This window comes from Zalophus californianus, chromosome 7 (assembly GCF_009762305.2).
Source record: "Zalophus californianus isolate mZalCal1 chromosome 7, mZalCal1.pri.v2, whole genome shotgun sequence".
Taxonomy (NCBI): domain Eukaryota; kingdom Metazoa; phylum Chordata; class Mammalia; order Carnivora; family Otariidae; genus Zalophus; species Zalophus californianus.
The window spans coordinates 145710831-145727184 of NC_045601.1; the positions used below are offsets into that span (position 1 = coordinate 145710831).

Sequence of the window (16354 nt, forward strand, 5' to 3'; positions counted from 1 at the left end):
GAGCATTCTGTGTTTCTGGAGCAGGCCGCCACTGTCCTGTATATGACTGATTCTGAGGTTTGTAGGTGAAGACAGAGCTCCCGGGCTCAGGCTGTCAGGGTTAGAGTATCAGACTCAAAGTATCAGAGTATCAGGTTCTCCAAAAATAATTTGTCAGGTGACACTCAATTTCATTTCCTACTGATTTGCCTGCTGGAGGCCAAGAATAGAAACAGGGAAATTGGAAAGAAAGAGAAAAGATCTGAAAAAAGATTCTCCATTATCTTTTCTTTAGTTCCTCTGAACTTATCATCTAAAAATTGGTTTGAGCTGTCTGGATGCCCCAGGTGTCACCCTGAGGGCATGAAATGCTTCACACAGGGCTGAGGCCACGGCATTTCAGAGGCCAAAGGGTGTCTGATAGAATTAAAAGTAGGTTGCTCTTCCTTTTTCGCAGAAGAATAAAAGGGTAGGTAGTCTGTATGGTTTCATAGGGAAAATTTGGGGGGGATGAAGGGGGTTGCAGAATCTCTATCAGGGGAAAAAAAAAAAAAAAGAATATCAGGAACTTCCCAGATCCAAAGAAAGTAACGTTTCTGACCTGACACTTGAAAGGGCAAGAAAAACCTCTGTAGTCAGAGCAATGGATGAGTCGGCCGGAGGGGTGGTAAGGGAGAAGAGAAAGTCAGACTTCTCCTTGGCTCCAAATCACAATGTACGTCTGAGTCTTTGGGAAGATATGTTAAAGGGAAATTGTTTTGACTTGTTAAAACAGTAAAGAAGACTTTATTTAATGGCAGTGGGGGAACAAGACTGAACTCAGCCCCGAAGACAGCAGGGACACGTGGGGACTTACAGCCAACAGGCAGAGTGAGGGGGGTGGACAGAACACCACCAAGAACAAGGGCAGAAGATACACTGACTTAGCAGGATTCTTGGTAAAGGCTGGCCAAGGTCCAGGCCTGGTCGAGAAGGGCGATCAGAGGAGCCTGACCAAAGTCTGGTCGAGGAGGAAGTCTGTCGGAAAATACTCCTTGAATTTGGACCCTCATGGAAACCACAAAAGTCAGAGACCGAGGACACTGAAAGCCAAGGGGGTGGCCGAATTGTCCACGTCAACCCTGGGGTCCTAGGAACACCTGCTGGCCGAGCGGGGGACACCGTGTGGCCGAGGCCGAGCAGAGATGCCAGTAGCCACGGAGAGACAGCAGACATTCCCTTCATTCATCCTGTGTCACAGTATCAATATTTTCTGCACACCCTCCATCCCCCAGGGCAGGGGTCTGCAAACGTCAGCATGTACTGGCACCACCTGGAAGGCTTTTTAAATCAGAGATTGCTGTTCTCGCCCGCAGAGCTGCTGATTCAGCGAGTCTGGGAGGGATCGAAAAACTGCATTTCTAACAAGTTTTCGGGTGATGCTGTTGCTGGGGGTCAGGGGACATCACTGCGAGAATTAATTCCGTATCGACAGAGGATGAGAAAGGGAAAACGTGAGTGAATGAGGACCTTTACAGGGACTCATCTGAGTAATAAATTGTTTGCGGAGGGTAATGGGGAGTCGCCAGGGCCTGACGCAAGTTTGTGTTAGTGGGACGGTGCTCCCCCCCGCCCCCCCGCCCCGTGCTGAGTGTTGGCTGCTAGGGGCTCACAGCTGCCGTTCTCTGGAGAATCTCCTTCAGCACAAGGAGCAATCTCGTCTGGGAGGTTGTGTCCCTGGGGCCCGTGGGTGATGTCATAGCCAGTAAGTGACTGACCGGGGTTACAAAAGGCCATCCCTCTTCCCTTCAAGATGGAATAGGGATATAGTGTGATTTATCCTGAAGCTAATCTCTAGCAGAAATCCGCGCTTGTCTTTTTGTTCCTCTGCCCCCACCTGCTTTGCTGATTCCCTCCTCTGGAACCGCTCAGGAAATGTGTGTGCCCGGACCCGAGTCTCCGCTTCTGTCGTCTGGAGCAGAAGCCAAGTCGAGGAGGATTTCTGAGACCACGGGATAATATCTGACGTTCCCCGCGATGGACTTTGGCCCTCTCGTCCTCAGATTTGGGGACTCCAGCGTCCAGAACGAACACGGGCACTCCTGAAGCCCAGAAACTACCAACGTTCATGCGGTCCTCGGGGAAGACGTGGCGTCTACACAGTAACAGCCACAAGGGAGACTGTTGGGGTCTCGCCTCCAGGAGTGAGCTGCTTCGCAAACTCTGGGAGCAGGCTCTTAGCGAGGGTCCGAGTCCCGCCCGGCTCTCTGGGCTTTAGAAGCCCCCGTCCTGCCCCGGGGACCCTCCGCAAAGGTTTTGTGACCAGCAGAGCATTCGTCATTTTAGACCCCCTGTTAGGTGGTTTATGGGGTGGGTTTAGGTGAAAACACTGGTTTTGGAATCAGTTAGCTCAAGTTTATCTAACTGGCATGATAGTTTGTGGGACCCTCTGGTTCAAGGAAGAAATTCGGCAGGAGTAATAGTGCCAGTGAGGTCATGGTGATCCCAGTGACAGGAATAGGAAGGTTCTCGCTACAGTGATGGACCAGAGCTCCCCAAGACCAGCCCTAGGCAGTCTGCCCGCTTCCAGAAGGTTCTGTGTGTGGCTTTCCTTGGAGACCAAGGGCTGTTACAGGGGTTGGTGAGGAGGGGAGAAGTGGGAACCTTGATCTGCGGATCCCCCCTTTACGAAGACTTCAACATTCTCATTGCCATCATCATCGTGGGCAGCATTCTGATCAGGTCTGCAGCCCCCACACCTGCCCCGCGGCTACACTCACCTCCCTGAGCAAAGGGGTTGGTTTCCCACTTCTCTGGTCTTGGCTCTCCCCAGAGGGACCTTGGTTTTCTGTTCAGGGTCAGCCCCTGGGGGCATCAGGAGGAAGCTGGCTCTCTCCAGAACGGCTACAGGACGGAGCCTCTGGCGGATGCTCGGCAGAATGCCCTCCCGTGGAAGCCAAGCCCCCCTCCTTCATTACTTCAGGGGCAGGGGACGCTGCTCCCCTGGAGGATTCACCTCCGTACAGCAAATGCAGTTCTCTGGGTTGGGCTGAACCCACACACTGTGCACCCCGACCCTCCTCCACCCACCGCCTAGACCCTGACGCTTCTGATCTGAAAACAGTAACGGATTTGGACCCCTTCTGAGGACTGCTTATGTCCCGGGGGTTCTCAAGAACACCAGAGACCCAGACGCAGCTCAACAACGAGACCCATTTCTCCACACCACCGCAAGCAGGCTCCGGGGTCCCCTCACTGCCTCACGACCGTGCTGGGGCCCTGAGTCCCACGGAAGTCTCACATCCTGTGCGTATGGCCACAGACTGCCACTGTCTTTCCTTACTAGATTCTCAATGCAAGAAGATTAAATTTTCCACATGTGTCTACCACCTCTGAATGGTAGAAGCAGCCCACTCCTGGAGCTGAGACCCCAGGTCTCCCTCGTGGCTGTTACTGCGTAGACGCCGTGTCTTCCCTGAGGACCGCATCATCACTGGTGGTCCCAAGGCTTCCAGAGTGCCTGTGTTCGTTCTGGAAGCTGGAGTCGCTTTCCTTGTCACCCTGGTTTTCATGTTGCTGTATAAAGTTTAAATCCGGGATCATTCCATTTTGTACACAACAGGATTGCAGGGTCTCACGTTACCACGGATATTTAAATTCCACTTTTCAAGTGCAAAATAATATTTTAAAGTACAAAGAGTTTAAAGGGCAAAAAATATTTGAAATATGTTCAAAGTAATTTTTGAAAGGGAGAAAACAGCTATTTCATTTCACTTCCTCGTACCAGCTTCTCTTAGTTTCTGATATTCTGAAATCTGTCCTCACATAAAAGACTGAACTATGATGATAAAACAGCCTTTACACAGGGCTTCCCGGCACGCTCTCTACTCCTCGGATTAGGAGGAGGTTTTGGTATACTTTTCTCCTGTTCTTAGGTGTTTTTAGATTTTTAACAATGAGCAGGAATTTTATAGGCAGAAGAACGTCTGTGTCTTTGTTGTTTAGAGAAAGCAAGGCTACCTCGCAGGTGGGGCCCCGGGAGACTGGAACGGGCGGGGGGCAGCGGGCTCTAGGAGGCCCGTGTCCACCCCTCACAGCAGTCCACAGCAGCCAGCCCCGCCTGGTGTCTGGATGGGCGTTTGAGGAGCTAGGTGACGGATCAGAGGAAGCAGGGACCAAGTGAGAGAGGAAGATGTCCCAGACATAATATGGGGGTGGGAAAACACTGAGGGAAGCCCACTGCTGCAGAATTCTCTTTATTTGAGACAGAGATAAGAAGGAGTTTGAAGGTGGAGCAGCTGAGGGTGAGGGGAAAGCCCATCCTTCAGAATGAAGGGACATCCCTGCCCAGGTGCCGTGGCCTGAATGCACAGGGGACAGGCACCAAGGCAGGCTCTGGTAGGGTCCGACCCAGAGGGGTTTTGGGACCCACCATGGAGATGCCCCTCCTTTCATGTGAGGCCAGCCTTCAGAGATCCTGTAAGAAAGAGAACTTACAGGGCACTGGGGGGAGTGAAGACGGCATTCGGGACAGGAAGAGCTTAACAACGCAGGTTTATCTCGGAAGAGAGAAAGGCATCCTGAGAGTCGTCCAGTTTCTGCTTCTTTAAACCTTCAGGATGGAGAAAGGACAGATGTCAGAACTTCTGGGCATTGCCTTTTTAGGGACATTGGGTCATCTGAACCATCTACCCTGAAATATGTTTTTCCTTTGGGATGGAGTGGAAAAAACTTGAAATTTTGGGAGCAGAGAGTTGGGGACAAAGGTATTCTTTCCCTTGTTTTCAAACACACTCATGAACGTATGTACACCAGTGCACACACACGCTTGGGTGATACAGGATGGTTTGGTTATAGGGACACTGGGTGGGAAGGAACGTGGAGCAAAGATGGATCCAGTGTTAAGCATGTTCTTTAGGTGGGAGGCAGGTAGCCACTTCTGACGGTCTCTGGCCCTTTCTACTTGGTTTTGAACTGTTTCAGGTACTCCAGGATGTCTGACTTGACCATGCTGACGGGAGCCTTGTGGAACCAGCGCATGACAGGGACTCCATCAGGCCCCACCAGGAACTTCTCAAAGTTCCAGCGGATGTCATGGACCTTCATGGGCTCCCAGAAGAGTTGGCTTGCTGAGCCCAAAAGATCAGAGGTTGGAGGGCAGGAGTTCTGGAGCAGAGATAGGAAAAATAGTAGTTTTTTTTCTGCTTCTCTGTGATCCAGTTTTATACCCAGCCCTAGAAGAGTCTACTCACCATCCTGCGTCTCAACATACTGACTACCTGACATGCTCCCAATGAACCACAGATATTTCAATGCAACATTACCAACATAGCAACTAGCAATCAACCAAGAGCTAGAGAGTATGACCGTAAACAGAAAATATTCCTCCCTTCCCTGTCTGCCCCTCCCAGGATTATATCATGGTGTGTCAGTAAAATACTATCTTTTGTTTTCTTTGATAAGTCATATCATTCTATAGCTTCAGGTTTCTTAGCTGGAAAAAAAAAAATGGTTTGGTTTAGAGTAGTCGTTCCCAGAGTTGGGCTTCATAGTCTGGTAAAAGTTCAATAACTATTTTTTGGAGATTAATGTAAAATAACCAACATTTATTTTGACAATAAGAAAAATCAAAAGTCACGGGGCACCTGGGTGGCTCAGATGGTTAAGCGTCTGCCTTCGGCTCAGGTCATGATCCCAGAGTCCTGGGATCGAGTCCCGCATCGGGCTCCCTGCTCAGCAGGGAGTCTGCTTCTCCCTCTGTCTCTCTCTCTCTGTCTCTGTCTCTCATGAATAAATAAAAAAAAATTTAAAAAAAAAGAAAAATCAAAAGTCGACTATAACTGTAAATTTAAAAATGAACAGATTTTTAAGTATTAGGTTGAAGAAAATAAAATTGATCGTATCACCATTTTTGGTACCACACAAATGGTAATTTGTATGATTTAACCAAATATGAATTTAGTATCAGAATAAATGATGGTCTTTTATATTCAATAAATTGAGCTTTGCAAAAAACTCTGCACATTGTGGGGTTTTTTTCAGTTTGCCATGGATGGATGAAAATTTCAACAAGGACCAGACTTGTTTGGCGGGCCAGCCTAAGAGGACTTTGGGTGGTTCTGTGGTCTTCCGTGGTTCTAACACTCAGTGGCTCCCCGGTCCATTACCACATCTCCATTCTGTACTCCACGTCTGTCTCCCCGATTGCATAGGGGTCCCCCAGGGAGGGGCTGGGCCCCTTAGTAGGTCTGGGCTCCCTGTGTGGCACAGCTTCTCGCACCTACGAGAGATTCTATGACTGATGGTCAATGAACCGATCATTGCCGTTCATTTGGGGGCATCGGTCCCCAGCACAGCTGCCACGCTCGGTGGCCTGTACTTGAAGCTCACGGCTCACAATGGATCTTCCCATGATTCCTGAACTTATCTGAGCATTTCTTTCCAAGGAGTCCAATCTCAATCCTAGAAATGAGCCCCATGCTTTCAGGGGAATCTCTACCTACTTGACCAATTCAAGGCAGGTGGGTGGTTACTCACCTTCAGGAAAGTAAAGACCTTCTGTTCTTTTTCTCCATTCACATCCCCTTTCTCAAAGAGCTGAAAATTGGGGACAAAGCCACCACCCGGACGCACATACCTGCAATGAACCAGAGTGTTCCCAAGAGGGTCCAAGTTAGGACAAGGAGTTTGGTAACGGCCACCACAACTCCACAAAAGGAAGTTAGAGATAAAGAGAGATGGTAGACAGGGAAGGTGAGGAAAGAAAGATGTCTGGGGGTCAGGACTTCATGCTTTAGGGAGCCAGTAGGCTGGAAGGCAGTATTTGAAGGTCGGGATTCCCGGTTCATTTCTATCTCCCACAGCCCCTCCTGTGCCCTGCACTGCTTTTCCCGTCCATATTCCCCTAGTGTCACCATCAAGAACTCGAGGCAGAGTGAACGCGTGGGCATCGCCAGCCACGCAAAAGCTTGCACGTGAAGCTTCACAAGGATGTTCCTGAACCCAATGATCCACCACCCGCCCCAGAAACTTCCAGAAGAAGAGGCCTCCAGGCAGAAGGAGGAAGGGAAGTCCTGACAGGGCCTGTGGAGGGTCCCGGGCCGGCACTCACTTGAGCCCAGAAAGGATCTCTGAGTTCTTTCCTGGTTCTTGTTTTCCAAACTGGTTGCAGGGAAAGCCCAGCACAACGACACCAGAAGGCTTCAGCTCGTCCTGCAGTGCATTCAGTTCTGCGGGGAGACAATGAGCAGCGTGGGCAGCCCGGCCTGGAGCAGCGGGGGACCTCGGCACGTGTCCATCTGTCACACGCGCACAGTGAGGACTGTAAGGGGAAGGTTGGAGATTACAGAGACTGGGGAGGCAGAGCACAAAGCTAGAACACAGGTTGCCAGAAACACACCCAGATAGCTGCCATCTTTCTTGTGTGGCGGTTCCCTACGTGGCCCCACTGCACCATCCAGGAGGGGCGCCCCTAGAGAGCACAGATGGGTTAGCCCGTGGGTGGGGCGGGAGGCCTGCTGGATTTTGAAGGGAATTAAAAGTTAAATGCCAGGTCAGCTTCCTTAGTGGGGATCGACCGACTGATCAAACATTTTTAAGAAGAAGGCAAACAAAATGGACCTGCTTCCCCTGCCCCTTTGTGCCCCACGATGACACACCTGACACCCCAGCCACCCCCCCCCCCAGGAGCACTGTTTGGTCCCCTCACCTGGGCACTGTGGAGGGAAGCAGAAATCTGAGCCCGGCTCCGGACCATTCTCTACTCTCTTGTCAACTGCAGTGACCTAACCGATGCCATCTCCCCGGGACACTCACTGGGCCTCCAGGCTACAAACTCCAGACTGCTTTCTACTGATGCCAGGAGGGCTTCCAACTTGTTTGTCTAGACCCGTACCAGAGTTTCCAGCGTCAGCCACTCTCAGTCCCGACTAATTCAGTCCCAGGGCCCGTCGGCCCCAGACTCAGCTCCACCCGCTGCTGTCTCCCCTAAAGCCCTCGGCTTACATGACGGTGCCTTCCTGCCGCCATAGGTTTCTCAGCTACCATCCATACTCGCCTTCCTCGTCCGCCATCAAGAATACGTCCTTCCTAGGGCAGAAACACTCAGCAGACCCTGCTTCTAGTCCTCCCGCAAAGGCCTTCAACTCTGAATTTCCGCGTCTGGAGTAAAATCTGAATGAGACACTTTTTAAAATTCTCATGTTCTAATTTAGTAAGTTACGTCACAGCAACAGAGAGGAAAACTGTGGCTTCAAATAAATGAGGAAGCTCATGTATCGATAGAGAAGAATATCTGAGATATTGTATTATGTGAAAAAGCAAGGTGCAGAATCAGCTGTGTGTGTATTTGCATATATGAGAGAGAGATTTGCTTGCCTGTACATTAAAGATTTATGAAAATATACACCATAAACTGATAACCCTGGTTACCCAAAAAGAAGAAAGGTGGGAGATCTCACTCTTTTTTTTTTTTTTCTTAAACATGGAGCCCAACACAGGGCTTGAATTCACGACCCTGAGATCAAGACCTGAGCTGAAACAAAGAGTCAGGCACTCAACCAACTGAGCCACCCAGGCGCCCCCTGGACGTTTTCACTCTTAAACTCTTTTGCATCTTTTAAATTTTCAATGTGAATATATTCCCTATTCAACACAAATTTAAATTAAAACTAAATTGAAACAGATTTAAAAGCAGATTCACATTCCACGGAACTGCTGTTTATATATCACAACTTTTTAAACTTACTATATTTTTCTTCAAATTTAACTTTTTTTTTTCTAAATGTTTTATTTATTTATTCATGAGAGTGAGACAGAGAGAGGCAGAGGGAGAAGCAGGCTCCCCACCGAGCAGGGAGCCTGATGTGGGAGTCAATCCCAGGACCCTGGGATCATGACCTGAGCTGAAGGCAGATGCTTAACCATCTGAGCCACCCAGGTGCCCCTCAAATTTAACTTTTTGAAGGGAGGAAAACCCCTACTTGCTAAATGATACTAAACTGTTGTTTAGGCTCTTATAATTGGATCCTGAGATTTTATATAAATTAAATAAAGATTTAGTCTGTAGCTTTTCAGGTTCTCCCTAGGGCTGATTATACATAAAAATAATAAATATAAAGTGACCCCAAAATTCTTTTAAATGTCACATCTTCCTATAATCTGCATTTCTGAAAATATCTTTTTATGCACAATTTCACCATTAAATTTAAAAAGTCTAGGTTCTCTTGGTGAATGTGAGCCATTTGTTTTTTGTTGTTCTTTGAAGGAGGGGCTATTTTTTTTTTTTAAAGATTTTATTTATTTGACAGAGAGAGACACAGCAAGAGAGGGAACACAAGCATGGAGCCCGATGCGGGGCTCGATCCCAGGATCCTGGGATCATGACCTGAGCTGAAGGCAGACGCTTAACAGCTGAGCCACCCAGGGGCCCCAGGAGGGGCTATTTCAATATAACTTTTCCCTAAATCAAGCACCCCCCCCTCTGTATTAGTCCTTTTAGGTTGCTATAACAAATACAATAGACCAAGGGGCTTGTGAACAATAAGAACCCATTCCTCACAGTTCTGGAAGTCCAAGATCACGGTGTTAATATGGTGGGGTTGTAGCAAAGGCCCTCTACTAGGTTGCAGACTTCAGGCCTCTCCCATGGTGCAAGGGCTGAGGGGTTCTATGTGGTCTCTTTTTATAAAAGCCCTAATCCCACTCAGGGAGGTTCCACCCTCACGACCTCAACATCTCCTGAAGGCCCCACCTCCTGTTACCATCATATTGGGCATTGGGATTTCAGCACAGGAATTTTGGGGGGACACAAACATTCAGACCATAGCATCTGCTGACTGTTCCTTTTTTTTCTTTTTAGAGAGACAGTGTGAGTGGGGTGGGGAGGGGCAGAGGGAGAGAGAGAATCTTAATCAGGCTTTGCACTGGCTCAATCTCACGACCCTGAGATAAAAACCTGAGCTGAAATCAAGTCGCTTAACCGACTAAGCCACCCAGGAGCCCCTGAAAGTTAATTTTAAAATATCAAAATTTAGTGAGCCATGTATCTTAGAGGTAAGATTGCAATATATTTAAATTTAAGTGGTGTTAAAAAAAAGAAAATTCTTGGATTTCTTATCACTGAAATCCCATTAAGACAAATTGATGGGGAAAAAAGACAAATTGATGGGACTTTATATTTTTGATCAGTTGACTAGACACCAATGTCAACATGTGGAAAATTTTTCTTAAAAACTGCTCATATGGGGCGCCTGGGTGGCTCAGTTGGTTAAGTGACTGCCTTCGGCTCAGGTCATGATCCTGGAGTCCCAGGATCGAGTCCCGCATCAGGCTCCCTGCTCAGTGGGGAGTCTGCTTCTCCCTCTGACCCTCTTCCCTCTCGTGCTCTCTCATTCTCTCTCTCTCAAATATATAAATAAAATCTTTAAAAAAAAACTGCTCACATATTATTTTGACTCATTTCTTTGTGGCATTTGGTACAATTAACCTTTTGCATTAATCTTGAAAAAAGCATTTTAAAAAAGCAGAAAAATTAAGTCTGTGGCATGTCAGAAACTGCATTTATCTCTATTACAATCCATCTGAAACTTTAAATAACCTTTTCTGGATCAACATGGAAACCAAATTCTTCCCCATGAGTACACAAAGAAAATCCACTTCAGTCATCTAGAAGAAGGTCGGGCCACACTTGGAGATAGAGCATCTTTCCAAATAGCCATCACGCTAAAGATTACCCATGAGAAAGCTACATTTCCCTCTTCTCTGTCACGGTGGGGGGGGGGGGGCTGCGGAATCCAAGAGCATTTTCCAAAAGATCCAAGATCTGTCCTCTCTGCTATTGTTCCCAGAAGTCACCAATGAGAAGGATAAAGGCAGCCCCTTGCAAGCTAGACTCTGGCCTGGGGTCATAGCTAGGGCTTTGTGTCCTCCTGTTAAACAATTTCACAGGGGCGCCTGGGTGGCTCAGTCAGTTAAGCGCCTTGCCGTCAGCTCAGGTCATGATCCTGAGCCATGATCCCACCATGGTCCCAGGGTCCTGGGATCTAGGCCCACATCGGGCTCCTTGCTTAGCAGGGAAGCCTGCTTCTCCCTCTCCCTCTGCCTCTCCCCCTGCTTGTGCTCATGCTTTCTCTCTCTGACAAATAAATAAAATCTTAAAAAAAAAAAAAACAACGAATTTCACAGGACATCAATATCACACAACATCATGGTCACAGTGATCATGATAAGTCAAGACAAAAACAAGACCACTCCATAATCATATTTAACACAGACAAAACATGAACCTTGTCCAAATTGCAAAAATGGCCAAGCATCTCCCTGCCAATGTAAGTGACTTCTGCTTCTTTACCAGCTACAGTTTTAGAGCTGTATTCCTACGACCTTGTAGATATGATTTATTAAGACATATCTGAATCACAGTCACAGAATTCTCCCCATTTCCTGACAGCATCCAATTCAGTGCAAAGCTTCAGTTCCTCGAATCCTTCCCCAAAGCACCTAACACAAGCCCAGATTCTCAGATAAGTTCTTTCTAGCACTTTCTTAATGAGAAGCCCCATGGTTCCCTAGAGTATACGTTCTCCCTCAGGGCATCGAGCAACAAACCCCACTTGTTCAGTGATAGGTAGGTTCCTGGTGGTCTTTGATTAAATCTTTGGGAGAATCTTATTTCTCAAATCTGTAGATAACTCTCTTGTCCTCGGAAGGAGTACAGCAGTGACAGGATTTAGGGGGACAGACGCCCATGATCACCTATCCCCCCCTCACTCCGCTCCTCCCAATAATAAATTAGGAAAACTTCTGGAATTAGAATATGGCCACATCTGACAAAGCTAGTTCCAGAGGAATTGAAACCTGAGCTCTTACCGGGGTACTGAGCTGTCAGGCCACAGTAGGTAGCCACGTTGACAAAGAGGACGTGCTTGCCCGCGTACCGCTTGAACGGAATGTGCTCCTCTTCATTGAGGCTGAGGGCTCCATACTCATAGATGGTGCCCGTCACCCCCTTGTAGCAATCCATCTGGAATGTAACAAAACCACAATGATGTGATAATAAGATAAACAATAACCCCCAACACGCGTGGACTTTTGCAAAGCACTCAGAGATCTTTCATGTAATACCTCAAAATTCGAAGAACCAAAGAGACTTTTTCCAGTAATATTTTTAGTTATGGTGAGGCCACAACTACAATGTGTGTCTTATAAGTTAAAATCCTTTCTGTGTGGGGGACGCCTAGCTGGCTTAGTCAGTAGGGCGTGCGACTCTTGATCTTGGGGTTGTGAGTTCGAGCCCTATGTTGGGTGTAGAGATTACTTAAAAAATAAAATCTTTAAAAAAAAAAAAAGCCTGTGGGGGGGGGCCGGACAAGCACTTTGTGATGTTCCCAGCTTTGGTCTCTCAATGGATATCGCCCCGCAAACTGGGATGTAGAATCCCAAGAAAACTGTAGACAGGAAGGGCTGGATCTTTCCGACTCCGAGGTCAGTTCTGCTCCAGTTTGAAGGGATCTGATACTCAAAAATGCAGCCTTTTATTCACAAGAGGGCTTTCTACGGCTGTAATTGCCCCCCAAGCAGGCAGTAGTGGCTGACATAGACCTGGACGCCCCCCATAGGTTGCCTTGTTTTTATTTCATAGAGGGGAGATGGTCTTACAAATGCTGGTCTTGGAGCATTTTATGTGCATCATCTTACACGTCCCAGGGAACCAAAAACAGAGCACTCAGAGCAGTTTGAAGACCTGAACAAGTATCACCAAGGCATATTAGAAATGCAAGTTCCTGAGACACTTCTCCAAAGAAGACATCCAGATGGCCAACAGACACATTAAAAGATGCTCCACACCATCAGGGAAATACAAATGAAAACCTCAATGAGATACCACCTCACACCAGGCAGAATGGCTAAAATTAACAAGTCAGGAAATGACAGATGTTGGCGAGGACTTGGAGAAAGGGGAACCCTCCCACACTGGTGGTGGGAGTGCAAGCTGGTGCAGCTGCTCTGGAAAACAGTATGGAGGTTCCTGAAAAAGTTGAAAATAGAGCTACCCTATGACCCAGCAATTGCACTACTGGGTATTTATCCCAAATATACAAAAATACAGATTCAAAGGAGTACATGCATCCCCATGTTTATAGCAGCATTATCAACAATAGTCAAACTATGAGGAGAGCCCAGATGTCCACTGACAGATGAATGGATAAAGAAGATGTGGTATATATATACAATGGAATAGTACTCAGCCATCAGAAAGAATGAAATCTTGCCATTTGCAACGACGTGGATAGAACTAGAGGGTATTATGCTGAGCAAAATAAGTCAGAGAAAGACAATTATCATATGGTTTCACTCATATGTGGAATTTCAGAAACAAAACAGTGGAACATAGGGGAAGGGAAGGAAAAGATAAAATAAGATAAAAACAGAGAAGAAGGCAAACCGTAAGACTCTATAGTTAAGAGAACACACTGAGGGTTGCTGGAGGGGAGGTGGGTGGGGATGGGCTAGATGGGGGATGGACATTAAGGAGGGCACCTGCTGTGATGAGCTCTGGGTGTTCAATGTAAGTGATGAATCACTAAAGTTTACTCCTAAAACCAATACTTCACTATATGTTAACTAACTTGAATTAAAAAAAAAAAAAAAAAGAAAGAAATGCAAGTTCCTGGTTCTCCTGAGATCCGCTGAATCAGAAACTTTGTGGGTGGGGATTGGAGAAAAGGAACGAAGGCGGTACTTTGCTTCAGCTCAGCTCCCAGCCTCCAGGCGGAGTTCCTGAGGCAGACAGGCTGTAACACTCCTCCAGCTCCTTTAACATTTTACCAGCAGAGCTTTGCTCTGGTTAGTGTAACTTCACTTTTGTAACAGTGAAACCAGCAATCCTCCAAGCACATGGCCCACTGATACACATCTTAAGGGTCTCATGACTAATGTTTTACTAGGCAGCAGTACATAACTTTATCCTAACAGCAGCTAGCCCCTCAAGGTCCTGGAAGCCTTATTTCCAAATTCCTTGGACATTTACGCTATCCCTAACCACCACTAACTAAAAAGTATGTGATCAGTCACTCCTCACAGCCCCAGTGCAGCTCATCCTGCCCACGGGTCCTGTCCCTGTGCTATAATAAAGCATGTTTTTGCACTGAAAACGTGTCAAGAATGCTTTCTTGACTCTTCGCTCACCGCCCCACAGCAGGTGGGACCCAGCACCCTGTGCTTTAACAAGCCCCCCAAATGATTCTTGTCTGGGGATCACTGCACTCAACCACGGATATTCTCCACCTTCTATGGGGGAGGGGGGAAAGGAGCTAATAAAAGACATGTCACTGGTTTAAATCCACAAATGAGGCTGAGTTTTTGAATGAATTTGTCTGGTTTTAAAGTTAAAACCTGTTGGTACCTCAAGTCACCCACTGGAATCGCCACCCTGCGTCCTAAGGCATATATATACTAACTTTTCTTACAGGGCGGCTACTGACCTCCAGGGTGGAGACTTTTTCCCCAAGGGCATCAGGCGATCAAGGGCACCACCGAACCTAAGAGCAAATCCTCTTACCCTGGTCCAAGCTTTGTTCTCCCCCACTCCCCCACCCCCACCCCGCTCACCACCCCCCCTCCCCTAAAATTAAAATTGGCCAACAGCTACCCTGGCCTTCTGGGTTTTGTTATCCCCGGGGGAGGGCGGAAGCCCCTCTTCGCTGACCCTGACACTCCCCAGAGTACATTCCAGCATCAGCTGGCTGCTCTTCCCCTGCCCCGGGTCTCAGCTCTCTGAGGAAGCCGGGCAGCCTCCCTCCCTCCCACTCCCCTTGCCCCTACGCGTCCCGTTTCCCGGACCCACAAGGCTGCCCCGAGCTCAGAGCAGGGGCAGCGGCAGCGGCGGAGGGGCGGGCACGACAGCAGCCTCAGCCCCCCGTCCACCTGAGCTTCCACGACCTCCCGGGGACGGAGAAGGTCCGCGTAAGGGAGTCGGCTTCGCGGAGCCCCCGCCTCGGAGACGCAGCGGCCGGGGTCTGCAGAGCTCGGGAGGCGGTCCCGGCCTTGGAGAGGACGCGGGAGGACTCCTCGCGTCCCCCGAGAGCAGGCCAGGCTTCAGGTGCTGCAGTCCGCTGGGTCCCCAACGGGACACTCACCTTCATCTTCTGGGTCGGCTGGGCGAGGCCGGCCAGGAACAGTGGGAAAAGCCACGAAGCCCAGAGCTGCCGGAGCATGGCTCGCGCGCACAGGGCCAGGCGGGTCTGCGGCGCCCCGAGCGCCTCGGCCCCTTTTGAGCCCCTGGTGGGATCGGCGCGAAGACGCGCCCTCCAATCGCAGAGCAGCGTGCACGCGCGCACACTCACGCACGCACGCACGCGCATGCACCTGCCCCCTCCCCACGGTCCCCCTCCCCCCCCCGCCCTCGCCTTCTCCCCAGCCCTCGCGCCGCTCCACCAGCCCCGCCGCTCCGCCTCCCCTCCCCCAACCCGCGTGCGTTCGGGAGGAGACCTGCACCTGTCGTGGCGCACGTGTCCCGGCGGGTGGCGGTGGAGGCCTCTCTCCTTGGAACCAGAAGTGCTGTGTCCACCCTCCCCAAGGGACCCGCGCCTCCTAGGGGCTCGCTCCGCATCCACGGAATCAGAATCTGCTTTTTAAATACAAGACCGTCACATGATGTATATGCACAGTAAAGTTTGAGAATCGTGGTCCCGGATGACGTTCACCCTCCGTCCCGTCTCTCAATCTTCCGTCAGAGTCACAGCACAGTTCCCTAACGATGAAGTCCGGCCGCGGGGCCAGGGTGTGTCACGCGCTCTGCCCGGCCACCGGTTCCCTGGCCGGGAGCTTGCTGGCGCAGGTCCTGCGGCGGGGCACAGCCGCCGAGGTAAGACACCGGCACAAAGCCCTGAACTGAGTCCGGGACGGCCCCGGGCTGCAGTCTCCTTCGCTGCAGTCGTCTCTGACCCGCCCCCCCCAAGCCCTGCGGTGAGGCCCTCATGGGAGCGAGCGGAAAGCGCCCCCAGCCCGCTGTCAGCAGCCCCCGCGGGTTTCCCGGCCGGCTGGGCTGTGCTGAAGTCCCTTGGGCACTTAACTCCTTCCTGCCGAGCGCGAAGGCCCTCCCAGTCCGGCCCTGCCAGGTTCACGCACTGGGCGCGCTCTGCTCCTGGAACTGAAGGCGGGCTCGGGCTGAATGCTTGGGAACCCGTTGGAAGCCAAGCCTGCTGTTGGCGCAGATTTCTGAGCTCTTCTCAAAGGCCTGTAAACTGGCCTGGTCGCTGGCGCCCGATCCTGCCTTGCGCGTTCCCAGGGCATTTGCAGAAGGCTCCCTCCTCGGGCACAGACCTAGGCATGCTGCCAGGCTCTTTGGCCTCTCGTGGGTCTCAGTTCACAAAAATGGCTGGAGCTGAAACTGTGA

At 49.7% G+C, this 16354-nt stretch overlaps 1 protein-coding gene across 2 annotated transcripts; it reads right to left on the minus strand.

Annotated features, from left to right (window-relative positions):
• Positions 1–4107: 4107 nt before the first annotated feature.
• On the minus strand, positions 4108–15887 carry GPX6 (glutathione peroxidase 6). 2 transcript variants are annotated; one of them, XM_035728536.1, is made up of 5 exons: positions 15454–15887; positions 11827–11980; positions 7070–7187; positions 6496–6595; positions 4108–5124 (listed from the first exon to the last, which is right to left on the minus strand). In XM_035728536.1, the coding sequence occupies exons 2-5, from the start codon at positions 11978–11980 to the stop codon at positions 4918–4920; spliced, it is 579 nt and encodes a 192-aa protein (XP_035584429.1). In that variant the 5' UTR covers positions 15454–15887; the 3' UTR covers positions 4108–4917. The 2 variants fall into 2 exon arrangements, with proteins under 2 accessions (XP_035584429.1, XP_027458026.1); XM_027602225.2 differs by lacking the exon at positions 15454–15887 and adding an exon at positions 15096–15248.
• Between the last annotated feature and the right edge of the window lie 467 nt (positions 15888–16354).